Here is a 23,140-nt window from a genome sequence, read left to right as displayed (position 1 = left end):
AAGACTTAACTATTTTTTTAATATTGGTATTTTTTCAAACTACATACAATATGCTTTATTAAAGAGAAAAACATTTCTTTTGTCACATTTTTTTGAGATGTTTCCCTTAACTGTAAATTCTTAAGGTGCCACAAATTGATGGGCAGACTTCTCAGGGTGGATTTTACTTTATATAGCCAAGTGAGAGAGGTAACATCTCAGGGAAATGCTATATTCAGCTGCAGAAAGTATATTAAAATTCTCACAGCAGTTAATTCCCTCACAACTGTTGACAATTAGAAGCAGATTCCATGAAGAGCTAAGCAGCCTCATTACAGATCATCAAGTGAACTGAATGAGATTCAATGTTTAAAGAAAGTCAGAAAAATAATTCTATAAAGTTGAAGAACAAAGGCCAGCAGAAAGTGCTCCTGTAAGGATTAAGTTATTAAATTTTCAAGCAATCATACTTGCAACATTGTTTCACAATTAATACTACTGCTGATGAAAACCTGATTCATTCTAATAGCTACTGTAATTAACTACACACTTTGTGAGCTGTTAATTTTGAGGATGAATAATTAGTTAAACCAAGTTTTGTGTATTGCCATGTGATACACTTGTTCAGTTTTCCACTTAATTTCAATTAATACGGGATTTACATGTATTCCACTGTTGCAGTTTTTATGCCTATTATTTTTAATTAGGAAAGAGCAATACCTTAGTAGAACAGAATAAATGAGCAACATTGTGTTATTTCCAAGTTTTTATTCAGTTACAGATATTTCCAGTTCATATCACCTAATGTTAACTATCCAAAATCCTAACTACTTCTCCTGAGATTGACTGGAACTGGGGATGCCAGCACAAAACAGAAGGGGAAAAGGGATCTCTCAGTCTTCTCATCCACTTACTATTTGCTACAGAATAATTTTCAATTCAAACTGTGCACCTATTTTATGATGGGATTGATCAACATCTAGAGAATCTTGCTCAGTTGCACAAAAGATGCCTGAACATCAGAGTGGATGCATGGTATTCTGGACAGATATTGTTAAGCTACATAAGAGCCACCCTCAGAAACAATTCAGTCAACAATAGTCTTCAGTTCTTTCAAGCAAAAACAGAATATCAGCCTTTTCATGGCATAAATTGCTTCTCACACTGTTCTGCCCCTGCAGTTCAGACGGGCAGGTTTAATCTCTGTCCCTGTCACTTCTCAATGCTTCTATGGGAGGCAGAATCCTACAGAGCAGCTGAAGAGTGTTATTTACATTGCTTTTGCTCCTGGCTGCCCATAGGGTTCATGGCCCCTAGGGATTGCTGCTTGACTGATCAAAGGAGAACAAATCTTCTAGTGGAGCTCTTTGTCTCCAGATCCAAACCTTTCCAGGTGTCTGACAAACTCCCACCACGACTGATGCAGTTGCTTTATCTCTGATGCTTCTCACTTTCCCAGTATTAAAGATCTGGAGTCTGGAAAGCAGCTGGCAGCTTTTCCAAAGACATACGAGGCAGAAAACCTCCAGCCTACTCTTCCTTAGCTGGACTAGTGTTACCAACAGAATAAATCTATGTCATTAATGATACTGGGTTATAAATAAAAGGCCTCCAGGGTGCTGCTGAATGAATTTTTATTGTGCATTTCACAGAAGCTTGAATAGAAAATAGAAATCCTGATATTATGTTTTAAAAGTCAGACACGGTAGGGCTAACCCGCTCTGGTTAAGCAGAGAAGATTCAGTGCCTAACCCACCATCATCAGACTCTTCACAGACATTAAAATGCCTTCATCTGCATTGCATTATTATCCTCACTCAGTAAATAGAGAGGAGCTATTAGAGATGGAACTTTTTGTACAGGGAAGGAGCTGTGCCTAGGACCGTCTGATTACACAGGATCAGTTCTCATGCCTCTGAAATAAAATTGTTGAATGCAGGATCACTATAGAAAATACATCATGCTAAGGTTTAAACCTCAACAAAACAATTCTGAGGCTTTGGTGGGATTTGTGCAGACATGAAGAAGTTCCGTGATTCCCCAAAACATTATGTTTTAATGATCAAAACACATATTTAAAAAAACACATGGAACAGAAATTGTTGAAAAACAACATATGTGAGGTCTGGAGCTTCACAGAGAAAGGTATCAGCTGGATAGTAAAATATTTAAAGGGAAGTTAATTAATTATTTTATTTTTTGTTAACTTTGTCAGTGTGTGTACCAGTAACAGGATCCTCTATGATCTAAGACTCTTAAAAAGACTTTCCACCATTAATAATCAATCCACCAACAGATGTCTGAAGAGCTGCCCACACTTCAGCCCCATGCAATAACCACTCTCTTCCATGTTCACTGTCAGGCCAGATGACTCTGAGGACACAGCATGTTCAGGACTCCAAGATGGGCTTTGTCATAAATGCAATATACTCAATGGCATACGGGCTCCACAACATGCAGATGTCACTGTGCCCTGGCTACGTGGGTCTCTGTGATGCCATGAAGCCCATAGATGGTCGGAAGCTCCTGGAATCCCTCATGAAGACTAACTTCACTGGAGTATCTGGGGACATGATCTTGTTTGATGAGAATGGTGACTCTCCAGGAAGGTAATGTTGACATCTGTCAAACTGTTTAATACCAGTCAAAGTCAAGGTACATGAAAGATGCATGCAGAGTTCACATCAGAGTTAAGATCTCATGCTTTTATTTTCACATTTCCACTCTTTATGTGCTTATTTTTCCAAAAGAACTCTTTCATATGCTTATTTTTCTAAAAGAACTCTTTTATATGCATATATGTATTATTGTGCATTCCTTATGTTTAAGGTTAAAGACATAAACTTTCATCTTCCTGCATGAATCTGCCTTTTTTATCTGTACCATTTAAAGTTAATACTTACTGCTACAAACCATCCAGCCTCCAGTTTTATGTTCATAGAGCCTGACAGACCCTTGTCTGACTGAGGGTGTTTAAATGTATGTGCTTCATGAGCAAAAAGCAATCATAGCAGACAGTTATTTTATTAAGAAAGGCAAAAAAAGTATGAGAAATATTTTGGTGTTTAGTCCAGGATTTTTTTCTCCTTCAGCATTATTAATTTTTTTTTTTCCTTGACTTCCAAATAAAGCCTTTCTATCTGCATAACAGAATGGGCCATTAATTTATATCGTGCTGCAATAAGACAAATGAAATTTAAGCAAGCTTTTTCTGCTGGCAACTTACATACATTTATCTTACATACATATATCTATGAAATATAAGACAAGTTTTTCTTTTTCTATGACATGTATGCAGTGTCCGTATAAATGAACATCTATAGGAATGATAAGTTTTTTCCTGTGTTTCTGCCTACTAAACATCAAGTGTGAAGAGTATTCAAAGTATTTTTATTCCTTTTAGTTCAGAGGGTAGATTCCATCTTCATTCACTGCATTCGAACTGCTTTGATAGACAGTGCCCTTTCTGTATAGATTACTGATAAGTTTTTAAATATTTTTTCTGATGTAAACATATGGCTAGAGGCAAACTCATTTAAATTTTGTCTTCTTTCACTAAGATGGAATGAATGTATTAAATTCCATGGACAGGAAAAGGTAATTCCATTAGTCAGAATATTTCGAAATTTAAAAAAAAAAATCTACAATTTCAGAAATTAATATTTTTTCTCTTTTTATGGGAAAATCTGTAAAGTCAGCATTCTCCCCAAAAGACAGCAGGGCAGCCAAACACACAGCAGTTTGACTGTGTGTCTCTGGAGACAAATTTTCAAACTCATCAGCCTCAGGTCTAAGGAAGTGATCTGGTGCATTGTGATCTAGTAGGAGTACTCACAAACTGTCAGAGGCCCAGGAAAATATCATATGGAAATTTATTGTTGGCACTGTTTTGGTGAGCAAAGCTGTCTTCTGCTCAACATTTCTATTTTTACAAATAGCTGAATTCTGAAGAAAAGTGCTCAGTCTTGATTTATCTGACCATGTGCTTTTCAAAAGACTTGTCCTAAAGATTTACATTTGGATTTATTTGTGCTTAGATGCAATGGAATTTATCCTTATTCCTATATGTTTTGCTCATTACTTACAGAAAGGCTGAAAGTTGCCATCAATAAATGATAAATGACATTTGACATGAAAATCCACCAAAGACAATTGCACAGACACTTTTAGTGTTACCTTTTCTTCAAGTTGGCATGCCTAACTATAATTATTTAATTATATTTGTTACAAGAAATATAACTGAATGTCTTGGGTATTTTAAAATTCAATTCTAAGAAAAATGATGGAGAAATTATATCATGTGCAGTCATTTCCTCGGTAGCAGTAGAAGATCAGAGTTTTACTGAAGAGCACAGGAACACCATGATGATTGCTCACCCCAGAGTAACACAGCTTTAAGCAAGTTCAGCCTCACTGGATTTGTGTGATACACAGTAGTGCTTTGGCTACTCAAACCAATGGACTGTGGTGGCAAAATGCTCCCAGAATTTCTTTACTCTTGAAACATGGTTCTTTGTTCCCTTTTTTCCTACAGTAGCCACATGATTAAATCTGACTCAAGTGCTTAAATTAGCCAACATTGAGTTAAAGTTTACTTTTTCATTATTAAGAAGGCTTTATGGGAAGTTTCATCTCTAACAGCCAGGTTTTGAGTAGTTTATAGTCTTCTGAGCACTGCCAAACACTATTTGAAACAGCTGGGAGATAGTGCAGTCATATTGGAACAACTTATCTCTCCAGTTCACTTGCATTGATAGCTGCATCTCCACTTTGTAAAAGAGATTTAAATCCTCACAGCTGTACTGTGGTGGTGTTAAGCAGGAAATCAGAACATAAAAAGCCTTTCTGACCTAGATATTTCAGGATTTTGATGTATCACAAAAAGGGTTTGATATTACACAACATATGATTAGTGCCACAAGATGCTTTGAATCTTGGCCCTATTCCAAAGTCATTTATATGTATGTTGAGATTGAAGCAGACAGGCAGGCTAGCAGAGGATTTGTTTTAGGTGAACAGACATGGAAAAAATATAAATTAGTATGGAAGGAATAGTCATTATTTCTTTCTACCTAGTAAATACTACTGAAACTCCAAGGAAGAAATATAGAAGTCAAGAAAAATAAAGAAAAACAAGATGATGGTATTTTGTGTGTTCTACCAATAGAGTACAGACCCTCAGAAACTTTGTGGCACTTCTGTTTCAAAATAAGTGATTTACACTGTGAGTAGGACACTGCTGGAAATGTGCAATTGCACCATCTGGTCTCTCCAATCCTAAAGTAACAAACTGTCCCTATTGTATCTCAAGGAAGCTCCAGGGATCCAGTGACTCATGAACCTCCACTACAGCAATGGACTTTCTAAGCCTATTAGTCTACCAATACTGTTCTATGCAGAGGGCTTATGAAAAACACATCTATTTTATTTAATTTCTTAGGTTTCGTTTCAGTATTGCCCTTGATATGTATGCATGGAACTACCACCAGAGGGATAATTGGTTTAGTTCCTGTTACCTGTTGAACACTGGCAGTGCTTTCACTCATCTGCCCATAAAAGTCTGAACTTCAACAAAGCTAACACTTTAACAAAGTTAAAGTGCTTTAGCAAAGCAATACTCAGAGGTCTGCTACGATGTCCTAACAATGCTGAATAAAGATTCCACAGTGCTTCTGGAATAACGTTTTGTTTAGTCTGCTTAATCAGGATGCTGCTATGCCTGTGAGCCTCAGAAAAAAAACCAAACCCAGTTTCTATGTGTCAACACACACGTGTGTGTGTGTGTGTGTGTGTGTGTGTGTGTGTGTGTGTGTGTGTGCATGTGTGTGTGTTATCTGGATTCAATTCACTTGAGTCATTCTGGCATTCACATCTCCAGCTTTGGTGAGGTCCTTCTCAAAACTGTGGACGTGTCCTTCTTCATACATGATGGAAACTATAATATTCTAAAATTCACGTGTATCTCTCAAGAAGAGTACAGGGACCTAGCTAGGTCATGCAGAGAAACATCAAAAGCATGGCTAGACCTCAACCTGGCCTCTGCTGTAGGGATAACAGGAGGGTTTTTACAAATACATTAATAACAAAAATATAGTCAAGGAGAATATCCACCCTTTATTGGTTGCAGGGGGGAATATTGGTATCAAGGATGAGATACTGAATATCTTCTTCATCTCAGTCTTTAATGGTTAAACCCATTAGCCTCAGGGTATTCAGCCTCCTGATAGGGATGGAGAGCAATAACAACTCCCCACAATCCAGGAGGAAGGGGGACCTGCCATGACACATGGACAGTCACAGGTCTGTGTGATTGGATGAGATTCACTGGAGAGTGCTGAGGGAGCTGGCAGAGGAGCTTGCCAAGCCACTCTCCATCATCTATCAGCAGTCCTGCTTAACAGGAGAGGTGCCAGATGACTTGAGGTTTGTCAGTGTGACATCTCTCTACATAAAGGACCTAAAGGAGGATCCAGGGAACTACAGGCCTGTCAGCCTGACATCACATCATGGGAACATCATGGAGTGGTTCATCTCGGGTGTGCTCATATGCTAAGTGCAGGATAAGGCTGAGATCAGGCCCAGCCAACATGGATTCATAAAAGGCAGATCCTGCTTGACCATCTTGATCTCCTTTTGTGACCAGCTGAGCCAACTAGTGGATGAGGGAAAGGTTGTGGACATTGTCTACTTGGACTTTAGTAAGGCCTTTGATATTGTCTCCCACAGAAAGTTGTGGCCCATGAGATAGGCAGATGGACTCTTCTGTGGACTAAAAACTGGGTGGATGGCTGGGCCCAAAGAGCTGTGATAAACAGAGTTAAATCAAAGTAAGTTGCAATAACCCCAAGCAACACTACAGGCTTGGAAAGCAGTTCAGTGGAGAAGGATCTGGGAGAACTGGTGGACAGCTGGCTGAACATGAGCCAGCAGTGTGCCCAGGTGGCCAAGAAGTCCAATGGCATCCTGGCCAGTATCAGAACCAGTGTGTCTAGCAGGAGCAGGGAAGTGATTCTGTCCCTGTACTCAGACTTGGTGAGTCCACAGCTTGAGTATTGTGTTCAGTTCTGGGCACCAAAATATAAGAAAGATGTTGCAGTCCTGAAGCATGTTCAGAGAAGAGCTACGAGGCTGATGAAGGGTTTGGAGGGCATGTTGTAGAAGGAGTGACTGAGGGAACTGGGATTATTTAGACTGGAGAAGGCTCAGGGAAGATTTTATTACTCTACAAATACCTGAAGAAAGGCTGTAGTGAGGCTGGTGTTGGTTTCCGCTCCAAGTAATTAGCAACAGAATGAGAGGAAATGGGTTTAAGTTGTGCCAGGGGAGCTTTAAGCTGGATATTAGGAAAACTTTTTTACTGAAAGAGTGGTGAGCCATTGGAATGGGCTATCAGGGGTGATAGAATCACCATCCCTGGAGGTGTTGAAGAAGCATTTGAATGTGGCAATTCAGGATATGGTTTAGTGGTTGTAGTAGTTGGATTACAGTTGGACTCAATCTTCTTGAAGGTTTTTTTGAGCCTTAATCATTCTGTGATCCTCAAAAGCTCAGTCACATATACCCAAGTGTTCTGGGGAATCTTCATGGTGACTAAAGAAAACAAATGAAAATACAAAGGGAAAAAATAATCAGTTTTTCAAAAATTTTCAAATATTCTCAACTCAGTTATGTCTGCCTTTTGTGTTTCTAAAGATATGAAATAATGAATTTCAAGAAAATGGGGAAGGACTACTTTGATTATATCAACGTTGGCAGCTGGGACAATGGAGAGCTGAAGATGGACGATGATGAAATATGGTCAGAGAAAAATAATATCATCAGATCTGTGTGCAGTGAACCCTGTGAAAAAGGCCAGATAAAGGTAAATATTTTCTCCATGTTGTTTGCATAACCTTGAAATTTGAAAGCAGGTTTTTCCTGACCGGAAGACGTGGAGACAGTACCTTAATTAAGTGTTCAGATTTATGTATTTAGTTCTTATTTTTCTTGTAGTCATGTCACTATTTTCATACACTGCTATTTTCCTGGACTCCTATATCTGTGAATTACTGACTTTTTTACTCTCATATTCCAAACATTTTAGGGTATTTTTTTTGTTGTTTTGGTTTTGGTTTTAGACATATATTCTTACAGCTGCTGATTCAATGGAGTGCAAATCCCTGACTGGTACTTGTCAGTACAGTTCCAGGTAAATTATAAAAAAAAAAATGTTAGCAATTCAGTTCTAGAAACAGACACCTAAACTGGAATTTTGTTACTCAGACCACAAGTCTTTGGCATGCTGAGAGAACATTGGTAACTACTTCTATTGAGAACTTCAGGAAATATAAGTAATTTTTTTTAACATACTCATTTTACTGCAGCTGTAACTTCTGACATGTCCCACTGGAAGGTAGATCACTTTTCTTCTGCCTTAACGTGCAAGTCTGCAAAACTGGGAAGCAGCTACAGTGAGGGGGTGTTGTTAGGCTGACCATGTTCTGCAACACAAAGTGACTCTCTTTGGTCTGAGTTTTCCAATGATTTAGGACACAGTCACTATGTTTTATTCATTAGCTGGTCTTTGGCAGACTCAGTAAGTGAGTTCCATCAGACCAAAGGTATATGTCTTTGGGGTAGGCATATACATCTCTATCAGATTTCTGAATTTTTTTTATAGTCAAAGGGAATAATATCTTTTTTCCAGTTGAGGAGTCATCTCAGCTTCATTAGGCTTTGAAAACAATGAAGATGAATCTCACTGTAGAAACAATTTGTTCTCTTCACTGATGGTAAAAAACACCCAGCCAGGAGAGTTGGTTCAGATGAGAGCTTACTTTTTGCAGACACATAAAGGAAGGTGGGATGAATTACTCTGTCAGGAACCAAAGATTACCCTTCTCCAGCCACAAAGTTAATATGTGAGTGGATAGAGATGGACAAACAGATAATGACTTCAGAACTTCACAGCTCTGAGTTACTTTATGATCTGTTGCCCCAGACAAGTAATGGGAAGTGTCTTGTGACAGCCTCCTTACACTTTCTGTCCATGCTTTCAAGGATTCTCCCAAAAGAATTCTTTACTACGAAGCCAATTCATCACACACTTAAACAAATGCTTGAAGTCCATTGTCTGAAATGTTCTTTATACTCCTCAGTAGGTTATTGATTGGATCTCAAAGTTTACTTCACAATGCTTTAACTTCATGGTCTTCACAAATGATGGGGAGACTGTGACCCTGCCAAGCGCCACAGTGGTTTTCCTGCAGAAATCTATGAGACTGAGAAACATTCAATGTAATAATATCCAAAACTCAGGAAGATTTGGTGCATTTTCAGCATACTAGTTTTCGTAAGGATTTGTCAGATTCCAACTCTTTTATATAAGATGTGGATTTGGTGAAAAGTTTAACAAGAAGATGTAAATTAGTTATATCGATAAAACATTTAGGTTTTTAGCTAATAACATATGATTTCTATTTTGTCATTTAGTTTTCCTGAGTATTTCATGCGTTAAATATTGTACATTTTCATAATACTTCAAGTTTATTAAAATATGTGCCTAAAAAAATTAATACAAGCTTCCTAAGAATTTATCTTCCTAAACTAAAGAAATTTTGTAATTTATTCAACATTTAATTCTTATTCACATTATAAGAAATCTCAAAATGTGAGTTTTTCTGGAGCACTGGTATTCTGTTTTGCATTTTGATCTAGTCTCAAAAATTGCAAAGAACTTATGCTCATGCCTTCCTGCCAGTTTATCTATTCTGGTGTGGGTTTTATTCTTTTTCTACTCTACGATTTTAAAAACCAAAATAAAAATAGAAGTTTCCATGTGCCCATATTGCTGATGAATTATATGATTTACGCTTATTCACTGCATCATTTCAAAGATCAATCCTTTTATTTTTTATTAAACTTTTTTTATTACTACATTGCATTTATATTATTTAATATTACATTCCATTTTGCAATAGAGACATTTGGTTTTGAAGCCACCTTCTAAATTCATCATCACTGAAAATAATAAGTCAACCGACTTCTTAATGCTATAATTTGTAATATATATTTATAAATTGCTTGGGAAGAGCAGAGAAACTGGGAATTTTTTTGAAATAAAGACAGATATATTGATGAGAAGCACAGATGTTTTCAGTGCTTGAATATGATAAATACAGATCTTGAAAAATCTTCATCTCAGTTGTGAGCATGCAATAACATTTGGCAGTAAATTATAAAATCAGGAATCAGGTCAGATGTTAGAATGGATAAAGACAACATTCCACTCTTAAATGTTAATTAGAGATTATGTTAATTAGTAATTAAATAATTCTGGAAAAGGTATATTTAGTTTGATGTCTGGAAAAATCATTTTTAACAAACCACTCATAATTGGATGAAAAATTAGCACCCAAAAAATCTTTGGGTAACCAACCCTTAGGGAAATAACACTGTTGACATGATTCCCTATATGAACTGCAATTAAGTGACTTGTGTGCTTGAGCATCATGAACTGGCTTCTATAGGCACATTGCCATGTAGAAAGTTTGAGTTCTGCTAATTCCAAGAAGGGAAATAACACCTTATTTTCATCCTGTAGCTCCACTTAAACTTCTGTAGCATTGATGGTTTGGTTCTTCTGGTATGTACATTTATGCTGGCAAACCAAATGTCAATTTTTGTCTCAGGTGATCCGTAAAGGAGAAGTGAGTTGCTGTTGGACCTGCACTCCTTGCAAAGAGAATGAATATGTATCTGATGAATATACATGCAAAGCCTGCCAGTTGGGCTCCTGGCCTAATGAAGACCTCACAGGTAAATGAGTGGTGGTTGTGTTTATGTTGTTAATGAAAAATCTGCTGAGCTGAAGAAAAAAATGAGAGATATGAGTGAGTATGAGGACTGTTTCTGTCAGATCAAACCCAGGGATAAAGCTGAAATTTTAACTGAGCCTGGTATTTGTCTTCTTGACTCAACCTGATTCAGGAATTGTTGGTATAATTCAGCTGCTTTCCAAAAACCCGAGTTACTGGAGCTAGAAATGAGAAAAAATATATCTTGGGTTTCTATCCAACATTGCCCTAACATCTTCCTGGTGGTGCAGATTTTGTCCTTCCCCAAGGAAACAGAGAAAATAAGTCCCCGTCAGAGAAACTACTAAGGGAGGTCAAATTTCAGAGTTTTATTTTTTTCCCAAGCAGGTACAGTTGAGTTGTGCAATACTTCCTTTTTTTAATCTGAAAAGGTTATGAAGTATTTGCTGTAATTACTGCTGCTAAATGTGCTAAAAGTGCTCCAAGCAGACTTATGTTTTGTTTAGTCCTTTTTTCACCAGAGTCTGCTACAATACAGGCTTCACAGTCTCCTTGCCATGGCACAGATCTGTGCTTTTGCAGATTAACAATTTGTCTTCTTTAGAAATAAATTACTCCAATACTTGTATCCCACAGCCTCTCTTCTTTATGATTAATAAATATAATTCAAGTATTCAAACACTCAGAGAACACACCACTTCAAAACACTGTTCAGGGATCTGGTTCTTGTCGTGCTAGGCTCTATAAATAAATTCAATAGGAAAAGAGATATTTTTTTCCAGGAAAGCTCAGCCTTGCTTTTTTGTATAATTTCTATGGACAAGAGAAGAAATCTTTGAAATTAGAGAGAGAGAAGAAAAAAGGAAAACCAGTTTTCTGGATGAATTTATAGACATGGAAGAAAAGCTTTGCCTATAGACCAGTTTTATATATAAAGTTAACCCCTTCCTGGTAAGGAATGTTGGTTTGCTGGAATATATATGAGTGAAGTTAACTAATTACTGCAAAAATATCCTTTAAGCATGAAAGTGATGGGATATTTTCAGAAAGTGTGAAAAATTAAACTTTTACTGAGAAAAATCTTTTAACTGAGAAAACTGAAGCACCAATACAATTGGTTTGCAAGTTCTCCTACAGCCCCACTCCCCCAGCTCTGCCTCCCCAGGCACTCAGCAAACAACCAGAAAAGCCTTCTCATCTCAGAGAAAGGTTTCTTGTGTCAGGAGAATGGGCAAGGGGAGAAAAAGAGACCTGGCCCCATATGTCCCCTATAGCTGAGTAGTGAGGTTGTAGTATAAGCCCAGGTTCACTTTCCAGCAGGATCATCCAGAAGCCTGCAAAGCCCATATTTCAAGGCCAGGCCACCTCGCCAGGCTGGTCAGTCAGTTCATGAAAATCAATTAGTGCAAATGGTCAGTTCTTCAACCATGAAGGGTTTTGTCTGAGATGCGGCAAATCCCAGTTCACATCTCTGTTTCAGTGAGAACCTGATATTTTTACCCAGCAAAGATGAGCTGGAAAATGAGCTTTGACAAGTCGGTTAGGAGGAAACTTGCTTCAGTCACCTCACTGGACCAACAGATGATCCAATTCTGAAACAGCAGTGATGGGAACTGCACATTGACCTAGTGAAGTTTAGTAATAAGCCTGTAAGTGCCCTGTGTGAAGCAAAGTGGAATGACCAGCCACCAAATTTTCCTTCAGGCTCTGTGCTTTGAGCTGGCTCCCCAGGGCATGCAGACCTCCATGGACAGGCTTGTAGTCTCTCCATCAGTCCAGGCTTGCAGAGGATTTACCATCTCAAGGTCTTATTTTTCCCTCAGGATGGAGAAGCAGGATAGGCTGGCATCTCAAAAGATCCTATAGGATGCATAACAGAATCACAGAAACACAGAATCACAGAAAGTTGAGGGGTTGGAAGGGACCTTGAAAGATCACCTAGTCCAATCCCCCTGCCAGAAGAGGGAGACGCACAGCAGGTCACATAGCAACATGTCCAGGTGGGTTATGAATGTTTCCAGAGAAAGAGACCTCACAGCCCTCCTGGGCAGCCTGTTCCAGTGCTCTGTCACTCTCACAGTGGGAAGGTTTTTCTTTATATTTATGTGGAGCATCCTATGCTCAAGCTTGTACCCATTGCCACTCGTCTTGTCATTGGGTATAACTGAGAAGAGCCTGGCTCCTTCCTCCTGGCACTAGCCCTTTACATATTTATAAACTTTAATGAGGTCAGTCCTAATTCTCCTCTTCTCCAAGCTGAAGAGTCTCAACTCTTAATCTTAAGATTAATCAATTAATCAGTTAATCAACCCCTTAAGATCTCAATCTTAAGGGAGATTTTCCTCTTCCTTAATCATCATAGAGACTCTACACGGGAGTCAGTGATTTTCCACCCAACTGATCATTTTGAAGAAAAGTAGTTGTCTCTTTAGTCAAGCCAACTCCTTAGTGTATTAAATGAGCTGCTGCCTTTTCCAAATCATTCTTCTAGCTTTAGGCATGGGTTTTATGCATCTACAGGGACCAAAGTCAACAGTCACACAAAACAACCACCTCAGCATCAGTGCCAGATCAGTGCCAAGCAATGTTCCTCAGGAGATGTCACTGTTGTTCCTTAGCCAGACACTAAGGAACACAAATTCAGATGACACTATTTGGATACTGAACTCTGCTTTGTCCTCCTTGAGCAGAGCTGATACAATTTGCATTCAGGATACCCACCATCATAGCTTCATAGCTCTGTAGCCCCTGTTCCCAACTTACTACTCACATGATGGCTGGATCATGTGATGGCTAAATATCCTATTTAGCTTTGTGTTAAAAATAGATTTTAAGAAAATACATTCCCAGGTTGTCCAGACAATATATTGAGCTGTATTTTTAACCATTGTATTTATAGTTTTGTAGCCTGTAAAAAACTACCTCTCAGTTTTGTTTACAACATAAGATTTAATAATAAATGTGAATTAAGAGTAAGGAGAGGGAGATATATTTTGTATTATGACAAGGAAATTTTCCTTTAGTTTTGTAAAGCACACAGCAATCTCCTTGGAATGTCCCTGTATCAGATACTGCAGCAGTCTACATCTCTTTGCTGCGTGATAAACCCATATCTTAGGTAATGTCAGCTGCACAAGGCCACACATATAAAAAGCTCATTGGAACAAGTCCTTCTTGCATGATCAGCTTCAGATGAGAGTCCTGTAAATTTATCAGCCACACGCCTGAGAAGGCTTTCAATTTGGAACTGCACCTCATTTTTTGCCAGAGATCTGAACTTGGATAAAGGCATTTTTGGAACCCTTCCTTGGCTCAGACAACAAACATTGATTCGTCTTTCTTATGCTCAATCACCAGCATCATTTTTGTGCCACAAACTTCACAATATAAAATGTGTAATGGCAGGGATGTTGCTAATGGGAAGGAATAGAGATTAATGATTATTTTCAGTCAGCTGTGGAACATCAAAATTCAGATGCAGGGCAGGCAAGGTGACGGAAGTGTTGCAAAACATTGTAGGAAAAAGAAGCTGTTCTCAGAATAGAAAAAGACACTGGAGTTCTGATGTGAAGAAATGTAAAGGAAATTCAAAGATAGTAGGAAAGTCAAGTGGGAGGAGAAGTTTCTCTTGATTAAATTGGTTACTGGAAAATATCTCTATCTAGAAGTGAAGCTGCGGTGAGAAAGGGAATGTTCATCCACCCATATTTTATTTCTGCACAAATTTTGGTTTTGTTTCTCAGAGACCGGACTCCACCTTGGACAAAAATAAATAGCCATTCTCTTCCATTTCTACAAATTTATCTGTACAATTACAGTATGTACCCCAGGTCATTTTCTTCTTCCTGGTTTAGTATCAAGATGTGCTGTCCAATCTCTTGTGGCTCCCTTTCTTCCCTATGCATTATATTAGCAACATCCACACATTACAGCACCACTTCATACATCAGTATGGCCAATGTGACTGAGCCACATACTCAACTAGAGCAAAAGAAACTCACAGACTTAAGTCCAAAAGTATATGCCAACCTCTCCACTATTCCTCAAAGCCCTTTTCTGTCTTATATCCACAGTGGAGGGAAGACAAATAAATGTCAGGCAAGCTTTGATACAAATGAAGAAATTTTCTCAACCCTGAAGACTAGATGAAATTAAGTTTTCGGTAGCTTGATGAGAATAGTTTTTTTTTTGATTCTCCAAAAACACAAATTAGTTTGAGGACATGGTCTTTCACATTCAAAAATTGCCTTGAAAAGAGCAGATAAGTTTTGTTCATCATCTTAGAACTTTTTCAGTGGATGTAGGAACATCTCGATCCAGCTATCATTACCGTCTAAGTACATTTTCAAAGTGGAGAAAAGAGAAAATTATTATCTTTCTGAGATTCAGGGACAGAATTCAACTAAAGAGAAACAAATATTCGTCTAGAGACCTGGAGCACACCATGGAAAGCAGATGATACTAATTTCAGTGATACCTGGATTATCTTCAGGATGAACTGACATTTTTTTAATTTTCTGTGTGTTCCAAATTCACTGGATATTTAATTTTCTTAATTGGATTCCCGTGAAAATAGACACTGAAATATTCTACGTTTCTTGAAATAATTTCTTTATCATTCAAGGATAAGGTTAATATCAGAAATATATATTTTTACTAGAGTACAAAAATGCTTACACCAAACAAGGTGCAATAAGTCCAAGATAGCAGCATCACGACGTTATCTGCCTGTCTGAAAAGTGCCAGATAAGAACTGGATTATCCAAACAACCCTAGAGTGGAAAGGATTGAGAAAAGAGCACCCCACCTCTAAGAGAAACAACTTATGCTTCAAAGAGCTGATGCTGTATTCCCTTCCCATGTACCAATCTGGATTCCTCACTGAGAAACAAGGATGACTGCCTCCCTCTTCTTGAGGGCATTGCTCACACTGTTATGGAGAGCCACAGGGAACAGACAGTGCTGGGAGCTGCTGCTGTCTTGTCTTCAGGCACCATCTGGGACAATCTGGGACAATCCACTGCTGTGACTCCTGCAAAGAACCCCTGAGGCCAAGGGCAGGAGTGATGTGCTACGTTGGACCTCAGTAGATCCCCATGAGGTCTTGGTAGGCTCTTCCTGCAGCATGCTGGCTTGGGCTGTGGCAGATGCCACAGGGTCCTGAAGCTCAAGTGTTTCTTTTTCTGTCCTCCCCCCCCAATAAAAAAAAAAAAAATTCATCTCTTGCCCAAAATATTTTCAAATGGCAACTAGTTGTTGTCATCGAACTTTTTTCTTGTATTGTTTCTTGCAATAAAGTTCCAGCCATTGATAATGACACTAATTGTCTGATAGTTGTAAGCAGAAGGCAGAATACAATTTAGCCTGTGCTGACATTGATTTTGCTGCTGAAATATTACTGGGTTCTTGCTTTTGACTATAATTGTTATGGCTGTAATTCAGACCAATGATAGAAGGACACCATTAAGGACAGAAGTACAACCGTATCTGGTTGTTTTTATCACTTTAAAAGGACATCAACAGACATAGTGTCCAATTTCTACCCTTATTTATGTTCCCTTTATTTCCTTTACTTTTTATTTCTTATGCCAGAAGAAATGTAACCGTTTCCATAAGTCACTATCACACCAGCCTCTTGTAGAAAGCAGATGAGGATGAGTTAAGGGTTGAGGTGGCAATACTATCTACAACATCTCTGGTTGTCATTTTCTCTCGTCCCTTGTTGATGAGTTTATAGAATTTTCTTTCCCCATTTGCTTGTTCCAGGTAAAGTGTGGAATTTAGCTTCCAGTCTTTTACAGCACAAGCCTCCAGTGTGAGCCACACAGAGCTTCAGGCTCAAGTGAGCTGATTCAAGGATGCTGAGCCCAGCAAACAACTCTTGGAAGATTCTGGGTTGGATGAAGGGACACTTGTCAACAAGGCCAGAAGGAACCACTTGTCATTATGTCTTACAATATGGAAAGTTTATAGAATACAACATAATGTGAACAAAACATTTGCAACACACAGAGCCAGCATTTTTCAGTGAAACTGAAATCAAAACATTAGAGCTAACATAAGGATGGGCCTGATTGCTGCAATTCATCGGTTGTTCCAGTCAGTTTGCACATTTGTATAATTAAGGAATCATTCCCCCTGTAGTGACAGAGTAACTTTAATGTGTTATTCTAAGATTCATGGCCTTGTCTTTTGTTTCAATGCACAGCACAGTGTATTTGAGTTACAAGGACTTAGACTACAGAGCTGTAGATGCCCCAAATTTCATGGTTTAAGGTGTGACTGATATTGCATCAGCTTCAGAAGGTCCCACCAGATCTGAGTAAAGAACTGGTGGCTATAATAATTTATCACAATGGCAGAAGTTAGCATCAAAATGTTAAAGATAATGTCTCTCACTTCAGTTGGTCCACATTCCATGTGGAAGTCAGGGGACTGATTTGTCACCCAGGACTTTGAAGACAGTAATCTTCACTTTTCTTCACTTTTGCCTTGTCAGTTTCGGGAACAATGTGGGTTTTTTTGTTGGTTTGGTTTTTTTTTTTTTTTCTGGTTTTAGTTTTTTGGTTTTTTTAAAAAGGCACCCTACTAGCTTCGTGTAGATTTTAATTCTGCCTCTTGTATTTTTTCATCCCATCTCTCCATTTGTGTAAGCCCAAATCAAGCTATTCCTTTTCTGGTTAATAAATAAGGAAACCTTCAGAAATATTAATATAAAATATATACCAGTATAACATCAGTAAATTTTGAATAATATGTGCCAAGTCCTATTTGGAGATGCTCATTCACAACTAAGATGTGTCTAAATTATTTTTTTAAGTTCCTGTCTTGGTGTTTGTACTTATTCTATCCTTGGAAGGGTCTGTGAAAAGTTACAAAGAAAAACAAGTCTTTTATCAGTGGGTTGAATTCACCGCCCAGGATGCCAAACCCAACTGAAGAATGTTTACGATTTACTGAACCAGAAGTAATTTTGTGCCAATTTTAGACTCCATGTAGAGTGTGACCTTTAGCTCATGATGTTGACTTAAGAGACTTCACTGAATTCACATCCCTTTCCAATTACCCCCTGTTCTCAAAAAAGCCTTCTTTTGTCATGTTTACCTTTGGAACTAGTTTAATTATATATTTTATATTGCCTATCATTAAAGGGTTTTTCAGTGCTCAGCTAACACTGTTTTATGGATTCTGAAGGCATTGTAAGGTCTCTTAGTTGTCAAGGCTAAAATAACAAATTAAAACAGGCTCAAGATCAACTCTCCAGAAGATATGGAATATAATATGGTGCTTTATATTCTTGAACTCTTCTCCCAGATGAAGTAGTTTTAATGATATGTGACATATCAGAAATAAGTGTCAAGTTTATCTCTGCACAGGGAGTGTCAGGTACTAGTAGACTTATGGCAGTGGTCAAGCTTTCAAGAACTTCTCCTCTCCTTGTTTATGGCAGAATTTAACCCATCCTTGAAATATCCTAAATATCTAAATTCTTTTTTTTTCCCGCAGAGTATCCTTATACATCCTTATCTGTAATTTCTTGGTGATTTTCAATACTCCTTTCCCTTGCATGTCAAATTGCACCCTGAATTTTTTTTTTTATATATGTTTGTCTTGCTATTCACATGCCAACCTACTTTCTCCCACTGACTACATTTTTGGCCAGAAGAACATAGAGGCAGTTTTATGTAAATTTTACTGGTGATCTGATCCCAGAAACAGTACACAGAGCAGAGCACAGAGTAGAAAAGCTCTACACCTGCTCCAAATTGGACTGGTTCCTAACAGCCTTTCCACAAGCCAAAGATTGCCTCAGCACACTGCAGGGACCACAAGACAAGGCTGCTGGCTCTCTCCCATATGGAGTTTCTGAGCCATCTAAGAGAGGAGGCTTTCCAGGTGCTTGGATATATTGATGAAGTGTAAGGTGGTCTACAGGGCAGGATCTGGTCCAAATGACCACTGAGCATACCATATTTAGGGGGTAAGAATTAGTTCTTCTGTGATACCATTTTTCAGCTTTTGCCTTTGTACAATTCTGGCCATCAATCTCACCTGAACTCTCACAGTGCTGTTTCCATAGCTCTTTTACTGTATCTCGTTGTTGCTTTCTGCAAAGTGCCATTGTCAGGAACCATTAGCTGCAAAGCCATTCTATGAAAACCTCACCAGTCATTGCTTATGAAGAGTATCCAGTCCTTAAATCTTAATTGAGGAATAAATCATTACAGAGTTTATCATTCTCCTTGTAAAGTACACCCAGTGATGGGGGGAAAACTGGCACAAGTTTTCAAGGTATTTTACTAAGAGAATGTAAAAAAAAAAAAAAAAAAAATGTAATGAGGAATACTTGGTTAGGATTCATCTCTGCTGTAACTTTAGAAACTGAGCAGAATTCAGCCTCTATATAATTTTTTGCATGTAAAGGCCAGCCATAAAATAAAAACCTGTTCTTTTCATATTTCCTGCCCAAGGATATATAGCAGTATTAGAAGCTGGTAACAATTTCTTTCCCCAAAACAGTATTTAAATTTTGGTAAAATCAGAAACAGGCTTAGAGGTCACTTACTGTATGAATTATATTATGCTTTTCTGGTTTTACCCTTCTTCCACCACTCTCACTGTCATAAAATGTTGATTTTAATGATGTTACTACTGTGTTACATTAATTTTGATGAAGTCAAAATGAAATGCAGTGGCTCCCTCACAAAGAATAAGTAAGCCCTTTAAAATCAACAAGACCTAGATGGATACAACCACCTAATGGTATGAGACTGTTTCATAAAAATCTAAATGGCTTTTTAACATTAAGACATGGCAATAATTTTATCTTTGCAGTAGAAAGCTTTGCACACCAAAACAGTTAAATATTGGATAGCAAATTAATCGGCATTTAGTAACCAAGAGCACAATTGTTTTACACTGTAGTCACCTCAAATTTATATCCTTTAGCTGCACAAAAGATTTGTTGACCCAGATCCTTCTGATTTTTCTGCAAGAATACAGACCTACCTGCCTCATACTTTTGCCATGCAATCTACTGAGTATGGCACCTTGTTGTAGGCATTATATCTTCGCTAATATTGTGTAGAGAGAAGAGAGGAGCTAAAACTAATATCTAACCATAACATTTCATTATATTATCTTTACTATTAGGAATGTCAGAGGTAGATTTGGAAAAAAATAAGCTCCACTCAAAGTAAAGGAAAAGGTAAAGAGTAGATCTTGGGTGTAGAAGTTCCTAGATTATGGTCCTGGTATCTACATTTGCTCCTGTTCATCAGATCATTGAGGTCCCACATTCCCTAGTTAACTGAAATTTCTTGGCATCCAGATGCTTATCAGACTGTGCTAATTACCCTCAGTGCTGAAAATCCCAATGTGAGCAGCCAGCTGTCCATCCCCATGGAGTGAAGATCCTTGCCACAACCCATCCTGACTCATTATGACACCCTTCTGTCCAACCTAGCCTTAGTAAACAATCCTAAATTTTTAGGTCATTTAGATTTTGCAATCAAGGCTAGTCAAGCTTAATACAAGTACAAGGGAACCAAAAGCTTTTAATTGCATTTTCCCCACTCTGTCATTTCCGTACAGCACTCTTGTCCTCACTGGTGATGCCACCATGTCTACTACTGTCAGGAATTTGCACTCCAGAGCACCAAGATCCTCCCTCCTTATTCCTATGGCATGGGCTCAGGCTGAGACAGAGTTCATTTTCCCCATAGCAACCCTCATAGTGATGCACTTTATACTGGTGGCTAGAAATGAACCAGTATTTTGGATGATTTTGAGCAGTGGTCACACAGCATCAAGGTTGTCTTTCCAACATTCCCCCTCACCAGGAGGCTGGGGATGGGCAAAATCTTCGGAGGGGACATGGCCAAGACAACTCACCCAATTGACCAAAGGGATTTTCTATACTAAATTATGCCTACTCAGCAAAAAAAGCTCAAAGATAAGGACATGAGGCAGGCATTCATTAGTACATTTGTCTTCTGGAGAAGCTAGTACACATACTTATGTCCTGCTTCCAAGCAAGTGTCTGGACATTGCCTGCTGATGGGAAGTAGAGAATAAATCCTTCGTGGGTTTTGGGTTTTGGGTTTTTTTACTTCTCCACAGGGTCTTTACTTTTCTCTATTAAATTGTTTTTATTTTGACCCACAATTTTTTCCAACTGCTTTTATTCTCCATCCCATTTTGCCGAGGAGGGAAATGATAGAGAGGCTTGGGGGCACCTGGTGTCCACCACACCTATCCAGGCTTCACACTGCAATAAGAAAGTAGGGATTGAGAAGGGATGCCAGCAACAAGTTTTCTGCCAGCTTTTCCTCCTGTCCATTAGCTTTCAGACTGTGGAATAAAAACTTTCGATTTCCTATAACACTCATACATAAAATGACTTACTAAAACTTATACATAGATGGAAAAAACTACTGTTTCACTGCTAGTTTATCTTTGACACTAATTTATTGAATTCATCTTGATTTCATTAGTTAGATGAGATGTCAATTCCTTGGAAGTCTCAAAAAAATAAATGACAGGGAAAGAAGTGTGTAGAGTGTGCCATCACAAATTGACTATTATCTGCAACTCTGATACTAGAAATTTTTTGTGAGAAAAAAAGGTAAAACTTACGAGAAAGAAACACTCTTTTTCTTGACATCTAGAATCTGGAAGAGTCCTCTCCACAATCATTAAACAAGTGCCAGTATCCTTCTTAGTGTACAACATAATTAGTAGGCCAGTAGTAGCTGGCCTCTAAGTTCATATAGTATACATACAGCTCTGAAGGATTCTCTACTGAGATAATGCAATTTGATTCTGAAATTTATTCGTAAATTGGTATATTTTAAATAATTGAAAACGAAAATTCCATTGTGAGAGGTGAATTATCTAAATCAGCTTAACTGTTTTTTCTGTCATCATGTTTTATATTCAAGATGAAGAGAAATACTGCAATAAACTGTCACTGAAATGTATTTATTGTGCCATTATATTAAAATAGTCTTAGCCCACACTCACTATAATGTCACCTTCCTGAAAGACAAAAAGAAGAGAAATATCAGGCGAACCTGTAACTAACAACCATCTCACTCTTACATATTTCAGTGTACTTTCTTTCTTTTTTTTTTTTCTGTAGGCTGTGATCTCATCCCTGTCCAGTATCTCAGATGGGGTGATCCTGAACCAATTGCAGCAGTCGTTTTTGCATGCCTGGGTCTTCTGGCCACCTTGTTTGTTACAGCTATATTCATAATGTACCGTGATACTCCAGTGGTCAAATCCTCCAGTCGAGAACTTTGCTACATCATTCTAGCAGGCATCTGCTTGGGTTACTTGTGCACATTCTGCCTCATTGCAAAACCTCAACAGATTTACTGCTATCTTCAGCGAATTGGCATTGGCCTCTCCCCAGCTATGAGTTACTCTGCTTTAGTTACTAAAACCAACCGCATTGCAAGAATCCTGGCTGGAAGCAAGAAGAAAATTTGTACAAAGAAACCGAGGTTCATGAGTGCCTGTGCCCAACTGGTTATTGCTTTTATCTTGATATGTATACAATTAGGCATAATTGTTGCCCTCTTCATAATGGAGCCACCAGATATAATGCATGATTACCCCAGCATCCGAGAGGTCTACCTGATTTGTAACACCACCAACTTGGGTGTTGTAACTCCCCTTGGATATAACGGATTGTTAATTTTAAGTTGCACCTTTTATGCATTTAAGACAAGAAACGTCCCGGCTAATTTCAACGAAGCAAAGTACATTGCCTTTACAATGTATACCACCTGCATCATTTGGCTGGCTTTCGTGCCAATATATTTTGGAAGCAACTACAAGATAATCACCATGTGTTTCTCTGTGAGTCTGAGTGCCACGGTGGCCCTTGGCTGTATGTTTGTGCCCAAGGTCTACATCATCCTTGCTAAGCCTGAGAGAAACGTTCGCAGCGCATTCACCACATCGACCGTGGTCCGCATGCACGTAGGGGATGGAAAATCATCTTCAGCTGCAAGCCGCTCAAGCAGCCTGGTGAACCTGTGGAGAAGAAGGGGATCATCTGGTGAAACCCTTAGGTAAAGTTAGCTAATGGGGGAGTGTGGGGAAGAGCTGGTGATCCTCTGAGAGTCGCTACTAATGGAAGAACAAACGGGAATATATTAATTTTCTTTGCTTCTGCAATGGAGGAGGAATAAATCCTCTCTCCCACATTTGTAGCAGTTTCAGTTTTGGTTTAGTCAAAATGCTGTGCAAAAATAGGAGACAGAACATTGGACAAACAACTACAAGGTTGGAAGCTGAACTGTGGCAACAGTACACTGAATGTAGGGAGGGAAACAAGTTCTTAGAAGGAAAAG

At 38.4% G+C, this 23,140-nt stretch overlaps 1 protein-coding gene across 7 annotated transcripts in view; it reads left to right on the top strand.

The window, feature by feature from the left end:
• GRM5 (glutamate metabotropic receptor 5) overlaps positions 1 to 23,140 on the top strand; it is a 262,928-nt gene that overhangs the window by 215,633 nt on the left and 24,155 nt on the right. For all 7 annotated transcript variants that reach the window (XM_071733437.1, XM_071733421.1, XM_071733397.1 and 4 more), the window contains exons 5-8: positions 2,342 to 2,588; positions 7,672 to 7,840; positions 10,650 to 10,776; positions 21,919 to 22,858. In XM_071733437.1, the coding sequence (XP_071589538.1) occupies positions 2,342 to 2,588; positions 7,672 to 7,840; positions 10,650 to 10,776; positions 21,919 to 22,858 (1,483 nt within the window). The remainder of the gene's footprint in view (positions 1 to 2,341; positions 2,589 to 7,671; positions 7,841 to 10,649; positions 10,777 to 21,918; positions 22,859 to 23,140) is intronic.

The sequence above is a fragment of the Heliangelus exortis genome, chromosome 1, assembly GCF_036169615.1.
Source record: "Heliangelus exortis chromosome 1, bHelExo1.hap1, whole genome shotgun sequence".
Taxonomy (NCBI): Eukaryota; Metazoa; Chordata; class Aves; order Apodiformes; family Trochilidae; genus Heliangelus; species Heliangelus exortis.
Note: the sequence above shows the minus strand (reverse complement) of the source record. Positions and strands in the feature narration are given on the sequence as shown.